General features: G+C 46.3%; 1 protein-coding gene across 2 annotated transcripts in view; it reads right to left on the bottom strand.

The window, feature by feature from the left end:
* Positions 1-21,351, bottom strand: part of stx1a (syntaxin 1A (brain)) — a 104,918-nt gene that overhangs the window by 71,260 nt on the left and 12,307 nt on the right. For both annotated transcript variants that reach the window (XM_088615840.1, XM_088615839.1), the window contains exons 3-4: positions 12,786-12,863; positions 3,788-3,887 (exon numbers count right to left, since the gene is read on the bottom strand). In XM_088615840.1, coding sequence (XP_088471966.1) covers positions 3,788-3,887; positions 12,786-12,863 — 178 coding nt within the window. The remainder of the gene's footprint in view (positions 1-3,787; positions 3,888-12,785; positions 12,864-21,351) is intronic.

Below are 21,351 nucleotides of genomic sequence, written 5' to 3'. Positions count from 1 at the left end.
TAAAAATATGGGTATAAAATAAAAGTCAAGTTGTCTCTATGACACAGCTTGAACTTGTTTCCTATTTGTGCACCAGGATGCCAGAGTGAATTATCCGAAGGCAGCGAGGTGGTGACATCTCTGGGTTGGCTGTACAGCCCACTGGGAATTTTCTTACACCAGACCGTGTCCTGAGTGCATTGACGTAAGCAAATATTCCAAATATTCCAGCTGTTCTGCTACACATCCTCACCTTTTCAAAGGGGAACCTGGACAGATTCTATGACATGTTCAGTAGAATTTAAGCTACCAAAAATACATGGAGTATGTCCTCCTGTTTGCCAGTTACAAATATTTGGGCTAGAGCAAACGCCTCTTCTGTCTCAAAAGGGCAACATTGGCTGCAGTTTGGGACCATGTCCCTCTGATCTCAAGGAAATGAACAGGAGACCCACAAGGTACGATATAAGACCCCTCTCACAAGCACCGGAGAGCAGTGATCCTTTAGGAGGGATTGTCTCTGATCTATTAGCATTGCATGTCCTGTCTGTTTTCCATCACTGTCAGCTCTGATTGAAAGAGATACAAAAGGGAAACAAACCTTCCTGTTTGATTGTCAATGATGTCCCTTTCAGGAGCAGGCAAAAAAATAAAAACGTAACACGTCATAATTACAGAGCACGTTTTCAGGAATCACAGGACAAAAAATAAACCGTAGCGACATTTTCAGATTTAAAAATTCATGGGCTCCTGAGACACCCCTGAGGCCAGAAAAAGGAAAGTGAAAGAGATGTTACTCTTTGTAGTCAGTGTTATCTGAGGACCTGCCTGGCGTTTGGACTTCACAGCCTTCTCCCTATCCTGTATGGGCTGCACTCTTCAGTGCTGTGGACAGCGATCGTGGGTTCGAGCCTTGGTCATGTCACTTTCTTGCAATGTGTGTCTGCCGCTATCAGATGAAGGAGGTCTCTCGTTCTCCCCGATGAGTGCTGGCTCTGCAAGGGCGCTTACCAGAAGAGCATGTCCAGGGAGTTTGTACTGAATCATGGTCAGAGAGCTGTCGTAGAACAGACTGGTGAATACAGATCAGGTGGGTACAGTATGTCATTAAAAAAATGGGAGATTTCAAATTTCTAAAAGGAATCGGGTAAAATGGCTCTCCAGGCAGTTTTACTGAAAGTGCATTTAAGTTATGCAAAAGACCAAGAGCAGCAGATTGGTGCAGTGGCTGCAGTATCTCTGCGCTGGCTGGGGGGCGCTGGGGAGTCACCCAGGAGGAGTTACAGGCTCCCCTCCCCAGGCTCTGGATGACCCTGAAAACTGGGGTGAGAGCTACGTGAGAAGACAAGAGACACTGCTTCGCCCAGAAACAACCGAGTGGATCACAGCTTTTTCAGGAGTCATATACTGCATGGGTCCTCACACTTTGAGTGCGGTCTTCTGTCGCCAGCGTGGTATCCTCTAACAGGCTTCGTTTGGGATTATAACAACACCATTTAGGTTTATTGTTCCAAAAGACTGAACAGGTATTCAAATTGGAATCTGTGACAATGCACAGCATTTATCACAGCGGAGGACACATCAGCTATTATGGCACTGTTCTCAAATTCAGCTCCTGGAGGGCTTCCTATCTGTAGGGTTCTGTTGAAACTGACATTGTCAATTAAACAATTAATCTAATTATGTTCTAAATTAGCCAGATACGATTTGCATTTGATTGCACAATTCACTTCATTAAAGGTGCAGTAACCCATTAATCATGCCAGAGCTCGGTTAGAAGTATGGACATTATGCAGGTAATTAAATGCCAGTGAGAATCTGGGAATGGGGGAATTAAAATATATCTGTTATTTTATTTTTGTGTCCTATGTAGCCTGGATGAAAGGGGATATGCTGGCTACATTTAAATCAAGCATTACCAAATTAAAATAGTGATTTTCACTTGATGAATTCTCTAACTCTAATGACTTGACAGGTGTAACAGATGTTACCTTTATACAGGCTGCCCACGGTTTGGGAGGGCCTACCTCTTGCTATGATTTCATTCCCACCAAATGTCTCATCACGAATATTATGTCTAAGGCTTGTGCTGAGTTAAGTTTAAATATGGTAAAATGGTTATATGTACTTCTGCGTTTTGTACTGATGAATTCCTGGGGTGCTACAGTATATTCACAGACTCTGTATGTTCTCCCCATGTTCATGTGGACTTCCTCCAGGATCTCCGGCTTCCTCCCACAGTGCAAAGACATGATGCTGCTGGGTCAATTAGCATCTGGAAAAACTGGCCCTGGTGTGAGTGTGCCCTGTGTGTGCCCTGCGATGGACTGGCGTCCCGTCTAGAGTGTACCCCTCTCCTTGCACCCACTGCTTGCCAAGATAGACTCCAGCTCCCCCGTGACCCCGAATTGGATGAAGCAGTGAGAAAACAGATGGACAATCCTCTATAGATCTAAACATTTATTACTATTAGTGTTTCATGTGATAAGAAAATATATTTTAGCATACTTGATCTTAGTAGGAAGGTCATTTTATAGTTTTTTTCTTTAGCACCTTGCACCTTGTTATAACCCTCTGGACACAGCTGTGTCAAACAGGGAGAGGGGAGTGCAGAGTGTGACCTCCTCTGACCTCCTTGACAGGAGCAGAGGCCTGTTAATGCACTGACTGCGAGTGCGACCCATCGAAAGGGCAGCATAGATTAGCTTTCAGTCCCTGTGATAAACCGTATTGGCACAATCGTCTCTGTTCTACCTGACTTATGGAAATGATTTTGAGAAAGTGTGAAGAGCCTCACTCCCCTGCCTCACAAAGAGAAAGAAATGACTCTGGTGTAATAGCTCCCTATCGATTTTCACTGTCTAGATTACAGCCCGACAGCTCTGAGCACTGCTGACAGGTGCTCCAGTTTTACTTTCTTAATCAATCTCTTCCAATAGAGCACTGACATGTAAAAATGAGCATTAGCATTTATACAGTTGCAACTGTGAGTATTACATGCAAAACCAGGACAGATACAAACACATAACTGCTTCCTTAGCTTTATGCATCCTGCAGGGCCTGATGCAGACAGGCATGCAGAAGGCTGGTACAGTGTATGTATAATGTGTCATGGAGGTACTGGGAGATACTGGACAATTAAGAACATTGGAACAGCAGCACATGAGAGGCCTCTCAGTACTCATTGGGTAAGTCACATGGCCAGGACTGGTCATACTGGACTGGATAACTCTCACACAGAAAAGGGCCAAGTAGATCAGCCAAACTGGACCTGCGTGACTAAGAAGGATGGGAGGAAACTGAACAACATGGTAGAAAACGGATGTACATGCAGACTCCTCACAGAGCTGAATTCATGTGGAACTTTAATTACTCCAGATTATGCAAGGCCAGGGTGTACAGTAAGTTTAGCCAAGATCCCAAGGTTAATAGCCCAACAACTACAAACAGCACTATGAGATCCAGTAACCAGGACCTGGGTTCAACATCCCATTAGAAGGACAGCACCTCGTACCTGTCCCAGTAGTGGGACCCTGGTCTGATTATTCTAGTCCAGAGGCAAGAGCGCCACCTACTGGTCATCCAACACTACTTACTGACCAAGACTGAGCTTCTGAGATGGACGATATCAGGCTACCAGAAGGAAAACATCAGCTATTTAGGTAAGACCCCTTATCATAGTAACATTGCAACAGGCTTCAGAGTGACGTTTCAGAGAAACCAGTTCTGCACAAGATGTCCCTGCAACCTTCCCACAGACGTGGGCCGAGTTCCCCCTCCCTCAGCCTCAAGCGCAGGAGCCTCTTACTTTCATCAGGGTTGGGGGCGGCGAGGATGGCGCTGTGTTTCCGCTTCACCTCCTCCACCTTCTCAGACAGCGTGTCGATGAATCCCCGGATCTCCTCCACCTGCACAGACACAAGAGCCGTGTGTCAAACACCCTGCCGCGCACCGCCAGCCCCGCCCTCCTGAGTCCCCCCTTGGCCAGCGTCACAACGCTCAAGACATCCTGTCGACCTTGGATGAGTTCACCTTTGTTGTGGATTGAGTCCCGGAAATGCAACTTCACAACAGCGAGGTCAAAGTCCTTTCTGTTTTTAGACCTTACCCACTCTTAGGAAAGCCACTCACTCCAAGAGCGAGTTCGACTCAGAGATCCAGGCGCTGCGCGTTCAAACCTGGGGCGCGTCACTAGCGGACTGTGACTGAGATCGGCCAAGCAGAAACACACACAGTTGGCCCAGAGCTGGGACTGGCTGGACAAGGCTCTTGCCTCCCAGGGTAACAGTGACCCCCATGACGTCCCAAGCATCTTGAGGATTAAGGGGACACTACTGAGGAGTGCAGCCCTCCTCTGATTTAACGTGATGCTGCAGAGTGTGGGATATACAGCATCAAACAGTTCCAAGGTGCAATGAGTTGGTGGGTTGGAGGAGCTGGGCTGCACTACCTCATTCTTCCTGTGTGCGTGTCAGCACTCTGGGACAAGATGTGAAAGACACAACTGGAGACTCCAGACTGAGTGGGTAATCTCTGGTGAGTCCAAGCAGATAAAAAGTGACCACTGTCCACTGATCTCTTGTGAAAGACAAGATTGCACAGACCAGTTACGGGAGTCTCAGTGATCCACAGAGTACAAAAGTACTCACACCAGTTGAAAAGGTAAAAATAATTTTCCAGTTATAAAACACACACGTATGCTAAAAGAGTACAGTCAAAATATAGTGCATGACAAAGAAATCTCACCTGGTGAAACAAACCCTTTTTTAATTTAATGAGACCTGTACAATACAGATGCATCAAAGTAAGCGATCAATTTCCTTCTTATTTTAAAACACAGGGGAGCTGTCAGCTGTTGTCTTGAGAACAAGCCCCAGGGTGAGCCCAGTTAATTGAAGAGGTTTGTGTGGAAGCCACAAAAATCCACCAGCTGCACATTTAGTGACAATACTCTGTTGTTTCATTAAACCCACAGCTACATTTTGCCAGTTTAAAAATAAAAACATTTTAGAAGACCGTCAGATCAACTCCAGTGATAGCTCATGAGCAATGGCTCGTCTGTTAGAATGAATGCATACAGTATACACTACCCTGAGTCTTGGAAAAACCGTCTCAAGGGCAGTCGTGGGAAAGAGCTGTATGAGTTTGAATTACTAGTAGCAGCACTCACTCATTAGCAAGAATGCTTCCCACAACAGGGCCTTTCCAGAAAGGAAAGTATAGGTACTGCAAATGCTGTCTTAGAAATGTTTTTATGATTTGGGCACTGCCAAGTTGTGCACACGGTTAAGTTAAACGTTTTATCATTTTAATAAACAGTGCAAGTTTGTTCTACAATATTTAATTGCTTCTTCATGTTCTGTGCACCTGGGATCTGTCAGTAAATACATTTACCAGTGCTTGCAATCAGCACCTCTGACACATGGCAAGAGAATCTGAAGCAGGGAGACAGATGTGCAGCTTTCTCACATCTGGATGAGACCTGCACTCTCCCTCCTGGCACAACTGTCTGAATTGTCAATATCTTGTCCCATCCAGTCTACTGTTCACATGTTCCATTCCCTGTCTTAATCATCCATTATCTCTTTAATTGTCTGGTGATTTAATCCACATTTTTAATATACTAGTAATTGGCTTGCTTCCAATCGCTGAATTAGGATGCTATGGAATTTCCAGGGCTGCGATATTAGTCTCCTGGATGGAACAGATGTGCACAGCGAGCAGCTTGATGATCGGAGCAGGACTGGGGCTGAGGGACGCCGAGTGGAGAGAGGTGAGAGGGCTCCATCGCAAAGCAACTTCTGCCGCTCATTCTTGGGCTTCAGCAGGTTTACAGTCTGGTGAAAAAGTAAGTATGCCCCCGGAAGCTTTTATGGTTTAACTTCCATCCATTGTCTAACAACCTCTTCTAATTCAAGGGAGCTGGAAAGAACCGAAGCACATCAGTCTCCACGAACTGCTCCCCCCAGACCAGCTATTTAACGTCTGATCCCATCATAGCTTAGCTTGCCGATTTCTACAAGAGAACTGCAGAGGACCCAAAACAGCTCGATGGCTTTTACAGATACAGATTACAGTTTGTTAGAATCAGAAATGGAAGCTTATGAACCACTGAGGGTTCTGGAGAACAGGAGGTCGGTCCGTTGGCATTTATCAAGCTCTGTGTACAAACTGCTGGATCACTTAGGATGGAAGATGGTTATTTGTTTAAATTCATCTGACTGTATGTCAAAGTCATGAAACCCCTGTTGGGCTTTAAGACCTACTGCAGCATGTGAATGGGACTAATTTGTAAGTGAACAGAAATACTGTACTTCCTCTGTTACAAATAACATTGGGATATTTGTCTATGGTGAAGACTGATACCCAGTGCTGGGCAATGATCACAGCTTGACCACACTGTCACCCTAAACACATCTGGAGAGGCAGAACTCTCAGCCACCTGTCATCTCCATCTGTCACATGAGATTTCATCCTTTTCCTTTGAATTCAGGTCCCAGGGTGACCTTTAAACATCATTGTGCACTTCGTCAGCCTTAGTGTGGCTCTGCTTGACACGTCCATTCAGAGATCAGCCCCAGAAAGACCTTACAATTGATTACCAATGTTCACTTACAAGCGCCATATTTCACCCACATGGTCATCAGCCTTTGTCTTGTCACCACCTCCTTGTTTAAACAGTGTGGACTGGAGAGATTATCTGGACCACATGACCTCAGGGCTCTGATTCATCACCATTACTCACTCCTCCAGTGGGGAGGACCTGCTCAGTAATTAAAGGAGAAAAACGCCAGGCAGAAATAAGAATTCATTTGTGTTCCTGTGAAAGTGACTTCCAGGGATTGGCTGTTAACTTACAGATTGTGAAAAATAAGAGTATTACGCATTTTTTTTGGAATGATCAGAATCATTATTACATTAGCCTGTGACAGAAGGGCGTCGTGTCCAGGGTGTACCCTGCCTTGTGGGTCCTGTCCAGGGTGTACCCTGCCTTGCGTGTCCTGTCCAGGGTGTACCCTGCCTTGTGGGTCCTGTCCAGGGTGTACCCTGCTTTGTGGGTCCTGTCCAGGGTGTACCCTGCCTTGTGGGTCCTGTCCAGGGTGTACCCTGCCTTGCGTGTCCTGTCCAGGGTGTACCCTGCCTTGCGTGTCCTGTCCAGGGTGTACCCTGCCTTGCGTGTCCTGTCCAGGGTGTACCCTGCCTTGCGTGTCCTGTCCAGGGTGTACCCTGCTTTGTGGGTCCTGTCCAGGGTGTACCCTGCCTTGCGTGTCCTGTCCAGGGTGTACCCTGCCTTGCCACCTTTGCTTGCCAGGATAGGCTCTGGCTCCCCTACGAGCCTGAATACGTCAGTTAGAAAATGGATGGTATGGTGTAAGTTATGACTACTTTAGTATAATTAATTGTTTTTCACAGAAAGGAACAAAGAAACTGCTGCGATTTTACCCAGAAGTAAAATCTGAGAAAATGTGTGACATCATGGTTTCTAAACCTCTTCCTGATTTTTAAGAACTCCTGAATGCCCTGCGATCATTTCGCCCTTCTCTAAAAAGAGATTTTCAATCTTGAGAATTGGAAAGAAGCAGAGGACCCCCCCCCGATGTGTCTTTTATTACATTTCTTAATTAGAACTCCCCTCGGTGCGATGTGTTACTAACCGTGCTCACCTGCAGGAAAGCAGGGGCTCAGGAGGTCATTCCCCAGTTGTAGTGCTGTTGCATTTCTGGGGAAAACAGGTCTCACTAATGTGAGTAACTGTAATTTACACCTCTTGCTTTTTATAAGGCAGGTTAAAGCTGCAGAAAGTTTTGATGGCAGGACTTCATTTTGCATTAGAGATGCCACCACAAGCTGACCCCTTTGGATTTCACCCCGCGCACGGGGACCTGATAAAACACTGAAATAAGAGCAGGGCAGATTCAGCGCAAATCTGGTAAAGAATGCCAAAATGCACTCAGTGGGAAAGCTCACAGTGGAGATGACGATGTGACTCTGAATACCATTAACACTGCTCCTCCACTCACACTCACATGCAATCTTGTGAATTTCCCTTCTTGTGTTAGATTTCAGAGCTTGTCAGCAGGTTGGGAATTCTCTGCCTTTTTAGATTGGGAACATTGTTACTGACCCTGTGGGATTTCATTGACATGCTGGAAAACCCCCCAAAGATGATGGTGAGTACGTTAATATCTAAATGGACTTTTCTGAAACAAAAAAAGTACATGTACTCTATATGAATGTAATTACAAATACATCAAAAAATTTATAGTTAAAAAAAACTGAGTGTCGTTTCTCTAAAACTTCTTCATGTTCTATTTTTATAGGATTTCTGTAGGATTTTTTTTCTTTTTGAAAAAACTGAAATGCTTTGTGAAATTCTGCATTTATGGAATAAAACAGCACCGTTTGCTGTGTGAGCTGCACTCTTCAATGCTGTGCATGGCTATCAGAGATGATATCACAGTGTAGACCCAATCAGACGTGCTCCGTGTGCTGTCATCGCGATATCCGGCTCCTCGAAGCTCTAATGGGAGCCCAGAGGCGTTTGAGTCAGCACAGGTTGAACTGTGTAATCCACACAGCATAGGCTGGAGCTTGGGTCATGTCCCGCCAGCGAACGATACCAGTGGAAAGTTGGGATTAGCCAGTCTGGACTCTCAAGGCCTTTCATCAGACTTGACTGTGACGTCCTGGGTCCCTGTGTGCTTGCAGTGACATCAGTAAAAGGTTCCCCAGCTGCTCTGTTACACATTATGAAGCCTGCAAACAGGCACTGGAGCAGCAGCGACTCTATACAGAAAACGGGACCAGAGACAGTTCCATAGAGCTAAAGAGTCGGAGAAAAACAGAAATGTGGCACACAGGAGCTTCAGGTGTCTGAGGACAAAAGTGCCCAGTCCTGATGAGAATGTGGAGTCCCTGAGTACACCAGGAACACCCCTGATGGGATTCGGCGGCCCCTAAGACCAAGAGAGTGAGCATGATGGTCCAACTGTCTCTTCTGTGTTTCTGTGTCCCGCACTCTGATACACTCTGGTCAAAATGTTAGGAAACCCCACCAAACAGCAATTTGGGTCTCTCCAGCTTGTACAGTACAGCAAGACCAGCTGGAACAAGATAAATATGTCACAAGCGAGATTTTGACAACTTGCAGCCCTGATCTCATCCCAATCGTTGAAGAGCACTGCCTTGAGTTGCTGTTGTGTTGAGAGTCATGATGGGCGGAGCTGGTTCCCAAGTCTGGTATCCTGGGATTAACCTGGCCAGGTAAACTTTCAGGAAACTGAAAGAGCTCTCATGGTCACCAGACCAGCCACACATTGCCCACTACCTGAGTGCGATAACGGAGGAAATACAATTGCCACGTGTAACTGCCTTATTTTACAGAGCAGCAACGATGAAGCAGGAAGCTGAAAGCTCTAGAAGATTTGTATAATTAAAATAGTGCCTGGTATGACTTACCGCACACACCTCCATAATTTCCATCAGCTCATCATAAACACGATTTATTACAGCAGCCTTCCATAAATCTGGAGGCCCTGTGGCCTCAGCCGCCTGCCAGGCCTATAAAAATACTTATCAATGAATCTCCTGCACCTCACTCATGGCCCCTCCTGCCTTCTCTCTCCAGCTCACACCTCCCCCCAGTGCCTTTCGCACCGTCCTGCTCACAGTGTCAGCAGCCACGCTTGCAGACTGCAAACCCCCAGTGGGCCAGCGCTCTGAGGGCGACCCTACCAGCTGGCGATTCGGGCCCGACGTCAAAGTAAACGCTGAGAGACGCCACCTGTCCCACCGTCACGCACTCCAGCTGCAGATCCCAGGTTCAAGCTAAGACAACGCCCTGCAACGGCACAGCGGCTCAGAGGCTGGGGACAGAGCTGCGGCGGATTTTTACACCTGTCCTCCACGTGTTGGGCCACGCAGCTCTTCTGTAGTCTCCTGCAAGGCCTCCAGATATGGACACATTCGTCTCTGCTGCCTTTGGGACACTTTTCGGGAAAGGCTTGCTGAAGCAATCTGTAACACTGGTTTGTGAAAGGGCTGGTAATGCAGCGATGCATTCATAGAGCAATTACATAACATGTCATATTCTGCGGCCCCAACATACAATTCCCCATCACAAATAATTACATCTCACAGGGCTGCAACATTCATTATCTGCATGGCTTTAATGATAGGGTACCACACTGAAATCTGTGGGGGTGAAGAGATCTGATCTAAATATTAACAGAGCTCTAAACAAATAAAAGCTTTTGCAAACACATATATAAGCTACAAAAGCCACGTTCCCATCAATACACCCATGCATACACCAAGTGAGAGACAGAGAGCGAATGTAATCCCTGCTCTAACACTCGGATTGACATGCTGGTGCATGCCAACACACTACTCGCTTGCTTGCTGTTCCATTTACAATGCAGTATCCTTCTCCCTTCTATTACCAGGCTGGCTTGCTGTCACACAGCTATAGAACAAGTGTGATTCGTGACTCAACTGTCTGCAATTACGCTCTGGAGGAGGACAAGAGGAATGTGCAGAATACCCCCCTTGCTCCTGCCTGTTGCTGCTTTCTGGCCTGGCAGGGAGCTGGCGCCATGCTTGGCAGTCCAGAACAAAAGGCTGGGGCATGCTCCTCCAGAGGTTTTCCGGCAACACGTTGTCACGTGTCCCACCCCTCGCCACTGACTGCCCTGCCTGGCGTCATACCTCCGCCGCGCGGCTCGCTGGATCGAGGCCACGACTCCATCACGCTGCTGAAGTGCAGAACACGTTGGCCTGACGTGGGGCTGTGTGCACACACTGGCATGGTGAGCAGAGATGGATTTGGCCACTGGATCATGTCACTGAATCGAGCTTCCAGCCCTGGCCATCCCTGCTGCAGTGACGTAAGAGTCCATGTGCAGTTTTCCTCAGGGTCTAAGGACAAGATTCCTGCTTGCCTTAGATCTGCTTCTTGCACCGAGATGTTGTAGAAAGAGCCCCACTGAATACTAGTGAAAGTATGCAAAATTGGGAGGAGCCAGTGTCCTGCTCTGGAGGGGCGGGGTGGGGGGGAGGAGCTAGTGTCCTGCTCTGGGGGGGTGGGGGAGGAGCCAGTGTCCTGCTCTGGGAAGAGGGGGAGGAGCCAGTGTCCTGCTCTGGGGGGGTGGGGGAGGGGCCAGTGTCCTGCTCTGGGGGGGGAGGAGGATGCTGGGATAGGAGCTCAGACCAGTGAACACCTTGAGAAGAAGAGCAAAGGAACTCCAGGCGTGGGAAGGTGTTTTTTTCTCACCAATCCACCTTTAAAGTTTTCAAGATTAAATTCATAGCAAAGCTGTGTTCTACACACACGATAGCCTCGTGATGTCTTAACTGGAATTGCCTTTACGTACAGAGACTCGGACTAAACAAACCCAACAAGTGGGAAACCTGCCTTCAGTCTTGAACAACAGCAGTGACATAAATCGAGAGGGGTGAATTCTAGACCTGTCCCCTGTAAACCATAACACTTTGCTGGTATGAAGAAAATCATGTCTGAATGAGATTCATGGATCAATCAGCTACAAACGCCTTAGAGGGTACATGGGCCAAATGGCCTTCTGTCATTTTTAACTTCTTATGTTCTTAATCTTTCACTGTTCTGTCTTTTTGCCCAACTATCCCCCCTTCTCTTTAGTGCTGCATAAACAATGAACCAGCCTTTGGACTCTGGGGGGCTATTTTATGTGTCCTTTTCAACCCTAAATAGTGTATCCTGTCATTTCCCAAATAATAATGGGCAGAGATCTTTCTCTTCAAGAGTGCTGGTCGCTTGCCTGTAGAGCTACAATCCCAGCTATGCACCTGCATACTGCGAGCACAGGGATCAAACACGAGCTGAACGAAGCAGCAGAAAGATTGGAGGTCAGAGAGCACGAGAAGATCACTCGCTCAGCTGACACTGGCACCACAGACAAGATCACCGAACCAGCAGCCCATCACTTCACTCCACTTCACAAAACAGGGGCAGAAAGACTGACTGCCTGCTTGCTTATTTGCCGGAGTTATCTAGTCAGTTATGTCTTCTTCTATTCCTGTCTTCATGCAAGCGGACACCTTGCATTTTTCCATCAACAATTTCTGCAGCGAGAAAACAACTGTTGAATTCACAGCAGATCCTTTCAAATCATTGGACTCTGAAGAGGTGGCCTCTGTTTGAGGTAGAATGGAGGAGGACCAGATTTACATGTATGTAGTTTGCTACTCTTCAATCTGTGTGTTACTGACAAAGTTAGAGTGCAGTGGTGTGGAAATGCATTAGACACCCACTGACTTCTGTAGCTCTGATTTTTAACAGATTAAATCATGACGATGGAAGTCAGAATTATGGCAAACTGTCAATAGGAGGAAAACTGTTCAGGTACATTGATGACTGGAATGCACCACAGAGGACACTACTTTATGCAGAAAGAGGAAATGAATACCCAGCCACAAATGGTAAAATGCCCAACTCCTTCCAGAAGGGATTTCTGAAATGGCTAATTAAACTGCAAGAATAAAAGAAAATGGACACACACCACACAAGAGATTTCTCCACAGAGACAGTATAAAAAAACACCAATCTTCTGAATATGAGATTTTCATACACAGCTGTGTTTTTACTGTACCTCTGCGTTAGACTAAATGACCTACACAAGATGAATTTCGATGAGGTCTGCAAAACAATGTAGTGCACAAGTTTATTTTTTCTACAAAGCTCAGTAAATAACCAGGCAATGGTTTGTTCTCATATATTTAGACGCTGCAGTGCAGTTACTGTGCTTCTGAAAGGAAGCGAAAGGTCTCACCTGTTCGAAGAACTCATCCATGAAGCGGTCTTTATCCAAGCTGACAGCGACTTCATCATCCTCATCACTGTCCTTGCCCTGGAAGTACAAACAGCAATAAACAATAGTTAAGCCATTAGCATTACCTGATTGATCAGGACAGTGGACTGACATTTGCTTGACCAGTCAGCCACAGAGTGTGGCTTCACAGCTGTCAGCTGACAGCGTCCTTAAACAAAGAACAAAGCTCGCACAGGAGCTGTAATGCCAATCTTGACTAAAGTTTTGAGATGACTTTTTTTTTTAAAGTATAGAAAAAAACACCAAAGAGCACTGCTGTAGTTATTTTCAGTTCACAAAGCTCATGCTCAAAATAAATCACTATTTTGGAAACAGCTTTTTTAGTAATGCATCATATTTTGTAGGTAGACAATAATATCAAATGCCAAGCTGATACCAGATTAGGAGGATTGGCAAGCAGAAGAAGCAGCAGATGAAATTCAAACAGATTTAGATCAAATTGGACGAAGACTGGACAAACACCTGACAGATGGTGTTTAATGTAGACAAGTGCCAGACTGTACATGCAGGTAGCAAAAACAACCGATATATGCAAATTAGGGAAATGTTGAGCCTACTTACGAGAAAGACTTGGGTGTTTATGTTGACACATCATTTACATCTTCTAGATAATGGGAGGAAGCAATTAAGAAAGCAAACATTTTGGGATATATAGTTGGAAATGTAGAATTCAAATGAAGGGATGTTATGTCCAAAGTGTATAATACACTGGAAAAGGCCTCATTTAGAACAGTGTACGACTTTGGAAAAGATACTGCTGCTCTAAAATCCAGAAACAAAGAAAGGAAAGTCCTACACTGACAGGCTCAGACCTTGTGAGTCTTGAACAGAGACGATTACAAAGAGGCCTGATACAAGTATTCAAAATCTTCAAGGGCACTGACAAAGTCAACAAAGCAGGGAAACTGATACTAGAGGAACCCAGTGAAAATGTGGAAGTGCTTTTAATACACACTTCTTTACACAAAGGGTTGTGGGAGTGTGGATCAAGAGTGGCTTTTTCCAAGGGACAGCTGGATGGGAACCTTGGATCAATTTGCTAACTGCTAATTTGTCTCTGCTAGTTTCGTTTGAAACTGTTTTTTATGTTCTAAAAGAGGATGAAAACAATTCAAAATAAGAAATTCCAAACCTCCCACATTCCAGCAGGCCCCCAGTAATTAGACTGTGAGTTTCAGCTAACCTGTCACTGGACTGCAGGTTCACATGTGGTGCATTAATTGATCAATGAGATAATTGGTGAAGGGCTGGGAGCCACACGGGTTTTATTTGAGATTAGTTTGGGATATAAAGAGGCTCACAGTGGTAGCTGGTATTGGGTGGTTTGTACCTATTGCTGAAATTATTTGATTAAATGTTTTCACAGAGTATTTCTTTCCATCGCAGGTTTGTCCACGTGTCCCCTGAGGGCCAGCAGGCCTGCCACGCTCATCACTGCTTGTCCTTCACGTCCAGCAGCCTGCGTGTCAGAGGGCAGCAGAGAGCCAGCAGGCGGGAGGCGGGGCTACACCTGACACGAGAGACCAGGTCTTCACGGAAAGCCCATCCAGCCGGGTCCACGGGGGAGCCACAGCCTGTCCCAGCAAGCAACGGGTGCGAGGCAGGATACACCCTGGACAGGACGTCAGGCCATCGCAGGGCAGACACACACACTCATACCAGGGCTAACTTTCCCAGAATCCATTTAACCCACCAGCATGTCTGTAGACTCGTGAAGGAAACCGGAGAACATACAAACTCCACGCAGACAGCACCCTAGGTCCGGAATTGAACCCAGGGCCCCAGCACGGTGACCACTGTACCATAATACTGTAGACACATACAGTAAGTTTAACATCAAGCATTACACTATCAACACTTTAAGTAAAAAAACGTATCCATGTGGTTGTATTTAGATGACACACGGCACACCGACTGATGTTGCTTGTCAATATGTAAGTCAAGGTGCAAGATGGTAGCTCAAGCTTTTCTTAAACCCCAAGTAGCCCTAAAACAAACGCTCGACACCCATTCCCTTAATAGGTGCAACGATACATCATAGTCCAGTTCTCGTTAGGGCAACTATTGATTCGTCTCACTTGCTTTCAGCATTTACTCCCCACTTCTTCATCTGGCAGGCTGAGCGCAGCAGCGCGGCTCTTCTGTCAGCACGCTAATGGTGAGCATCCCTGTAACGAGGCACCATGAGTAAGAGGGTCTATTGTTACAGGTCTAATGCCTGATGGTAAAAAAAACAATTGCAAACAACAGAGACAGTGAGAGCTATAATATACCCCGTGCGTTCTGCCAAGCACAACTTGAACCTTACTTAATGTTTTTACAGCCACTGCTGAAACACTGCTGAGGGACACATAATGCACTTTTCTGAACTGAGGCCTGTGATATTAATCTAGATCAGCCCAAAGATTAGCACCCTCTGCATCACAGAGGCTAGGACAGGATCGACTACAGATATAATGAGTTTAAGACACTGAGCATGAGCTTAGCACAGCCGACGCCTGCAATCTGCTTGCCTACACAGCGCTGGGGGAGAGAGAAGAGGCTGAACACTGTTGCTGGACACTGGCTAATGCATCATCTGGTGGGATCAAGTGTGGATTCCTTGTTGTACAATTTCTAAACAAAAACATCTGTGAGGAGGGTGTGGATTGCACAGATTTTGGTTTCAGGGAAAGGATTTCCAATAATGGTATTTATGAGGGGCACTCTAACACTACTGGGGCCGAGTCAGGTTCGATGCTGTTTTTCAGACACTGAGCCTGAAGCCCCTCCCCATACTGTATGTCCTTGGATGTGTCTTTGTTGAATAGTACACCACCTTCCCTGCTGGCTCCCTGTGATGACACTGTGCTTGCAGACAGTCTGACATTCTGCTCTGCTGTAGACATATGGCACAAAGGACAGGCCTGTGCAAACAGGTATCCAGGGCTTGACAGCACCTGTTTATACACTCATACACAACCAAAGCTGAGAGGGAGTTAAATGCATGTGAGAGTGCAGCACTTTGCCTTATGAAGGGAGCTACAGGCTAGCACACTGTTCGTCTATTGCCAGTATTTTAACTTAAAATTATTTCATTATTTAGTATTATGATTATTTCTCCAGTATACTTGATCTCAAATTAAACAATGCACGTACTGATTGACCCAAGATCTAATCTACACACTTTTCTGTCCTTGTCCGCCTACATTATCAGTTTTCTCACAGCCCACCACAGGCAGACCAGCTACGTGTGGACTCGGTTTTCTCAAAGCGCTCAGGGGTCGAGCCTGGTTCATGTCTCCAGCTGACTGTGACTGGGATTCCCCAAGCAGCTGTGCCAATTGACTGAGCGCCATCAAGGGCCGAGGGAGAACTGGCCGGGACTCGGGACTCGGGATTGAGGGCTCGGGGCTCAGGGAATGAAAGGAAAAGCACAATACTTCATCTTCAGATTTGTAACACCCGCTGTGGCCTTCCTGACAGACACAATGCATGAACAGGGACCAAAGCCCATCTAGAAAAATCAGCTGCTGGAGAGCTCAACAAGGGCTGTCCGATGCCCTCTGGGGCTCCTGATTTATTAGGCTCAGGGCTGTTCACAGCCGCTCCAGAGCGCAAGGACGGCTGAGATGTCTCTTTATTTCTGCAGAAGGCTTGTGAAATGTGAAAGACTGTACTCGAACCGATCTGGAGACGAGCAGATGGCTGCACTGTCTAGAGCTGCCAAGCCATTACCTGTAACGAGCACTAACAGTCCTGCTTACGAGCTGAAAGCAAAGAAGCAGAAGGCCAGCAGGGAGGATGGTTGTCTGGGGTCTGTGCAGTCTGTGGCTTTCCTGGAGAGAGGGTGTTGGGCATGCGACATCAGCAAGTCTTTCTAGGTTCTGATACCTGGTCATAACCTTTAACCTTGGTACTTTCCGCTCCATCCCAGAGCTTGAAATTTTCTCCAACTGTACTGTACCTGTTTGACAGCACCTGTTTAGACACTCACACACGTCTGTCTCCCTGGACCTCCTGACCTCTCCCTCACCACGCTGCCCTGTGTTTTCACTGTGCTCGATGGCACGCCGTCAACCCCCCCTGCACAGGCACTGCGCGTACAACGGGCGCCATCCTCACTGCGCTTTGTCATTTCTATTTTTTCACTGTTTGTCTCACTGCATTTGAAGAACGTTTGAAAATGCTTCTTAAATGATTCTGAATTAGAAGACACAGGAGCAGATGTTGAGTTGTCACAAGCCAGCCCTTCGTCTGCCCCAGCCCCCGCCCTGTCAGTGAAGATCAGAGGAGTGTGGCAAAGCTCTTGCCCAGAAGGGCCAGGACACTAAAAGGCCCTGGACCTCAGCAGGGCTGAGGAGCGCAGAGCTGCCTCCCTTCCCGGTGCTGTGAGGGCTCAGCGTGGCTCTGCTTGCACCCAGCGGAGTGTGACAGCGCGTCCTGCACAAATGCGGTCACACGTCTTGCCCTGATGCAGCCGTGCTCTCTTGAGCTGATCACTGGGGAGAGTGCAAAGGCTCCTTCCTTTTCCCATTTGATTCGGCTCATCATCCATCTCAGCTCACACAGACGGCAGGGCAGCACGCTAGTTCAGAAAAGACAACCCCTACTCCAGGAAGAACCGCTTGAAGGTTATTTCTGAAAGCTGTGGGAAACGATCGGCAGCTCTCTCCAGCCTGTGCTTTCCGGAAGGAGTCAGAACAACACTCACTGGAGCGATTAATACACGGCAAACAGCTGGGAGAGTCTGTATTGATTACTCTGCACTCTGGGAAGACGTGAATGGAAATGAACCGCCTGGCCAGACAGAACAGGACTTTTAAAAAAAAAAAACATGCCCCACAGTCTTGGGATTCATTTATGTTCCTTATTAATTTAATAATTGATTAGAATTTAAATAGCAATTTGCATCTATTCCAAAACTGACAGCTGACCCTTACACATCCAGCGCTGGCCATCTGCACAATCAGATGCCACGCTGTTGTCTCATCTTTTTCAGACTGCGCTCTTACACAACTGCCTCTTAGAAACCAATGCACCTAAAAACAGGTTGTTCCAGTTTTCACTGGGCACATCCAAGCTTTTGGAAGAAATTCCACCCTTCTGCGATTGTGATAGAACAGTGTCAACAACTCTAGATGCTCAGTAAAGATATAATTACAACTTTGCCCTTACATCAGTTGTTGCTTACTACTGTAAGTGTCCGTACATTTTACTCCTGATTGTGTGGTATTTCTGTAGAAAACAGATTTCTACCCATCACTGGACCAACAGCCCAACGGCCCCACTCCCACACAGTGGTCTTTCATAGATCCTTTCACAAGATAAATTAGTATGGATTCAAAGGGCAGCTTATTCTTGTCAACTACAGTATGCCAGAAACACATTACAGTGAGAACCATTACCGTTATTTTTTCTAATCTTCAGAATTTAATTGCCGGCAATATATTTCTGGCAGTTTCTTACCAATAGAATGTTTAACTGAGAAAAGAAGCAGGCAGGTTTTGCAGGCTGCGTCTTCCACAGCACCATCAGCTATGCAACAGAAAGCCAAGTTGAAGGTTTTAAATTAAGGTTACAGTTTATGCATAATAAATTTCAATAGCTTTGATGGACTCTCTGAGCAATACAGCAAGCGATCTGGTTCATTACATTATACTAAGCAATATGCCTCCTAGAAGGAAGAGCAGGCAGTGATTAACCCCCCTTCCAAAAAGGGATACAGCTCACATTTACCGGGTGTACAAACACAACACAGAGAAACAAACAGCTCCTACTGTAACATTAAAACCTGTTAATTGTTTGATGATCTTGCCAATTTAATAACACACAATTTAAGCTTCATGAAATCCTTTCTGCTTTGATATCATTCATACTGTGGGGTATATAATCCTGAATTGCTCTACTCTGTATGAGTCTCTCTAATTAAGGACAGTGCTCACATCTCTAGGGAAAGAATTCTACCACAGCTCTTTCAAAAGTATTCAGCAGTGAATGAGAAAGCAATGCAGTCATATGGCCCATTTATCTTCTGAATTCGAAATGTGTTTTTTGCATTGTCCCAGAACAGACAGGGGCTCCTGGTCTAAGACGACTGAGTAGGGGTCCTCAGAGACAGTCCAGGGCAGCCCAGAGAAATGCCTGACTAATTTTTCACTTTAGATTAGTGTGAGGGGTCATGATAAACTAACATTCTCACTTCATAAATCTACTTTCATTAGTGAAATTATACATTTCATTTGGGTTCCGGCTACCTGCTGTGGTGTCTTTGGATAACTTTTGAGTTTACCAGTTGTCCCAGTTTTACTGTGATTGCCCCAGTTTTGAATGTGATTTTTTGTGCACCACTCAGCAACAGTGTGGAAAGCATTAAATTATCCATGCTTTTGGACATACCGACAAAAATCAGAAATACGCAAATGAGACTACTTTTAATGCAGTATGCTATTACACTGGGAAGTGACCCGAATGTTTATTAGCAGGAAACCTTCCTCGCCAGGTAGGCTAAACCTCAAAGATATGACGCGTCTTCACACCTGCTAGTAACCACCTCACAGTGAGCGCAGCTGGTCTAACACAACATCCAGCCTCTGTCTAAACAGGAGGAGCCAGAGCAAGCAGACAGCAATCCAGTGCTTGGCACACTCCAGAGACTACACTTAAATAGCATGCTGCTGTTAAGCCTTATAATTAAAAAAGGTGCCAGATAATGGCTTTTCTAAATAAAGCTGTTGTCCAGCTTGTAAAAACCTGGCTCTTTGCAGAAGAAAGATGAGATGAATTATGGAGTGACACAGTCCAAGAACCTCTCAGTCTTGGGATCTCAGTAATGCACATACTGTACACTATGGATTTATTGATTCCAATTTGAATAGGCAGGAAGAATACATATCTGTAGGAGCAGTATTGAGTAGGATTAATCAGACAGCAAACAGACAATTAAAATCTCCTTTTGCCAAAGTAACATTCTTTAAAGAATCACACTGTATATACTGTATTACTATTTTTTTTTGTTTTGAACTGAAGATTTTTCTAGGGATAAGCCCTATATAATTACCATAATCCTATTTATTACTAGTAAGTCAATTCAGATCTGAATGAAACACTTACAATGACAAGCTGGATCTGAATCCTGAAAGGTACATTTTTTTTTTATTTAACCTCTCCTGCACCACCTTTTAGAAGTGGAGGAAAACCAGAGCACCTGACAGCAAACTTGGGCAATACATGCAGACTCCACACACACAGGTGCCAGAGTCCAGAATCAAATCCAGAGCCCTGGGCCTATGAGGCAGAGAGGTGGGTAGTGACTGCCATGCCACCCACTGAGAGGAAAGCACTGTTGTGTTTTGGGATCAATGCTGTCTTTTTGTCCTCACACCGCTTTAATCCTCAGTTTTGTTCTTTCTGTCCCTCTGGTGTCTCCCAGTACTTAACTGGCTCAGCTCACCATTATGAATCCTGCACCGCTGGGGAGTGTGGAGTGTCCGTGATGTTTTGTTGGCCTGTCTAATGTAACATATCCTGTTGTGTTTCTCACATCTTGGCTCACAGCTACTAACCCTGCAAGCGCACACAGGAGAGAAAGGGCAAGTGTGGGCTGACTCCTCCAATCCGCCCACCTTCCAGCCGTATGTCTATTAACCCCTCACAGGCAGCACAGCCCCCTGCCTGCAGGCATCCGGGAGGCAGACTAATCCTTCCCTCTCCTCTTGGAGAGCCCCGCTCACGGCCCATTGGCTCAACCCTGAGAGCGTGAAAGGAAAGAGGCAAAGGGATGGAGATGGAGCCTCACAGCGCACACAGTGACGTCAGGCATCAGAAGGAGGACCGGTGCAGCTCACAGCTGCCCAGGAAAAGCCACACAAGGGCGTGCTGTTGTACAGCAAACTGATAAATCAAAGAAGCCTCCCCGTCCCAGAAGCACTCAGCCAGCTGTCCGTCTCCTCATGGTGTCCTGGATCCGAGCCAGCAATCCACAGACTGCACGGCCACTCCTGCTCTGAATGGAGGTCTGCACTCCTCAAAGCAGGCTGTGCGGTACATAACACTTTAAGAAATGATGCAGTGCTGTACTGCTGATTGCTTGAGTGCTAGGAAATAACTTTCTGAAAATTGCTTGATTTTAAAAAAGGGACAGGCCCAGAAGAAATGAAGAGATCGACATTCCCCCGTGTTCTGTTACGACATTGATTAGGATCTGATACTTTTAACCCATTCATCCATTTGCTAAGCACTTCTCGCAATTCAGGGTCACCGGGGAGCTGGAGCCTATCCCAGAAAACCACTGGCACAGGGCAGGGCACACTCTGGAAGGGACACCAGTCCACTGCAGGGCAGACAGACACACACACAGACACAAACAAGCTTTCCGGGGCCTCATTTCTCCAAAACCAATTAACCTACCAGTAAGCCTTTGGACTGTAGAGGAAACCAGAGCACCCTCGTGGACATGGGGAGAACATGCAAACTCCCTACAGCTAGCACCTCAGGAAGAATCCAGGGCCCTCGAGCAGCGAGGCAG

This window comes from Lepisosteus platostomus, chromosome 22 (genome assembly GCF_059453375.1).
Source record: "Lepisosteus platostomus isolate fLepPlt1 chromosome 22, fLepPlt1.hap1, whole genome shotgun sequence".
Lineage (NCBI taxonomy): Eukaryota > Metazoa > Chordata > Actinopteri > Semionotiformes > Lepisosteidae > Lepisosteus > Lepisosteus platostomus.
Note: the sequence above shows the minus strand (reverse complement) of the source record. Positions and strands in the feature narration are given on the sequence as shown.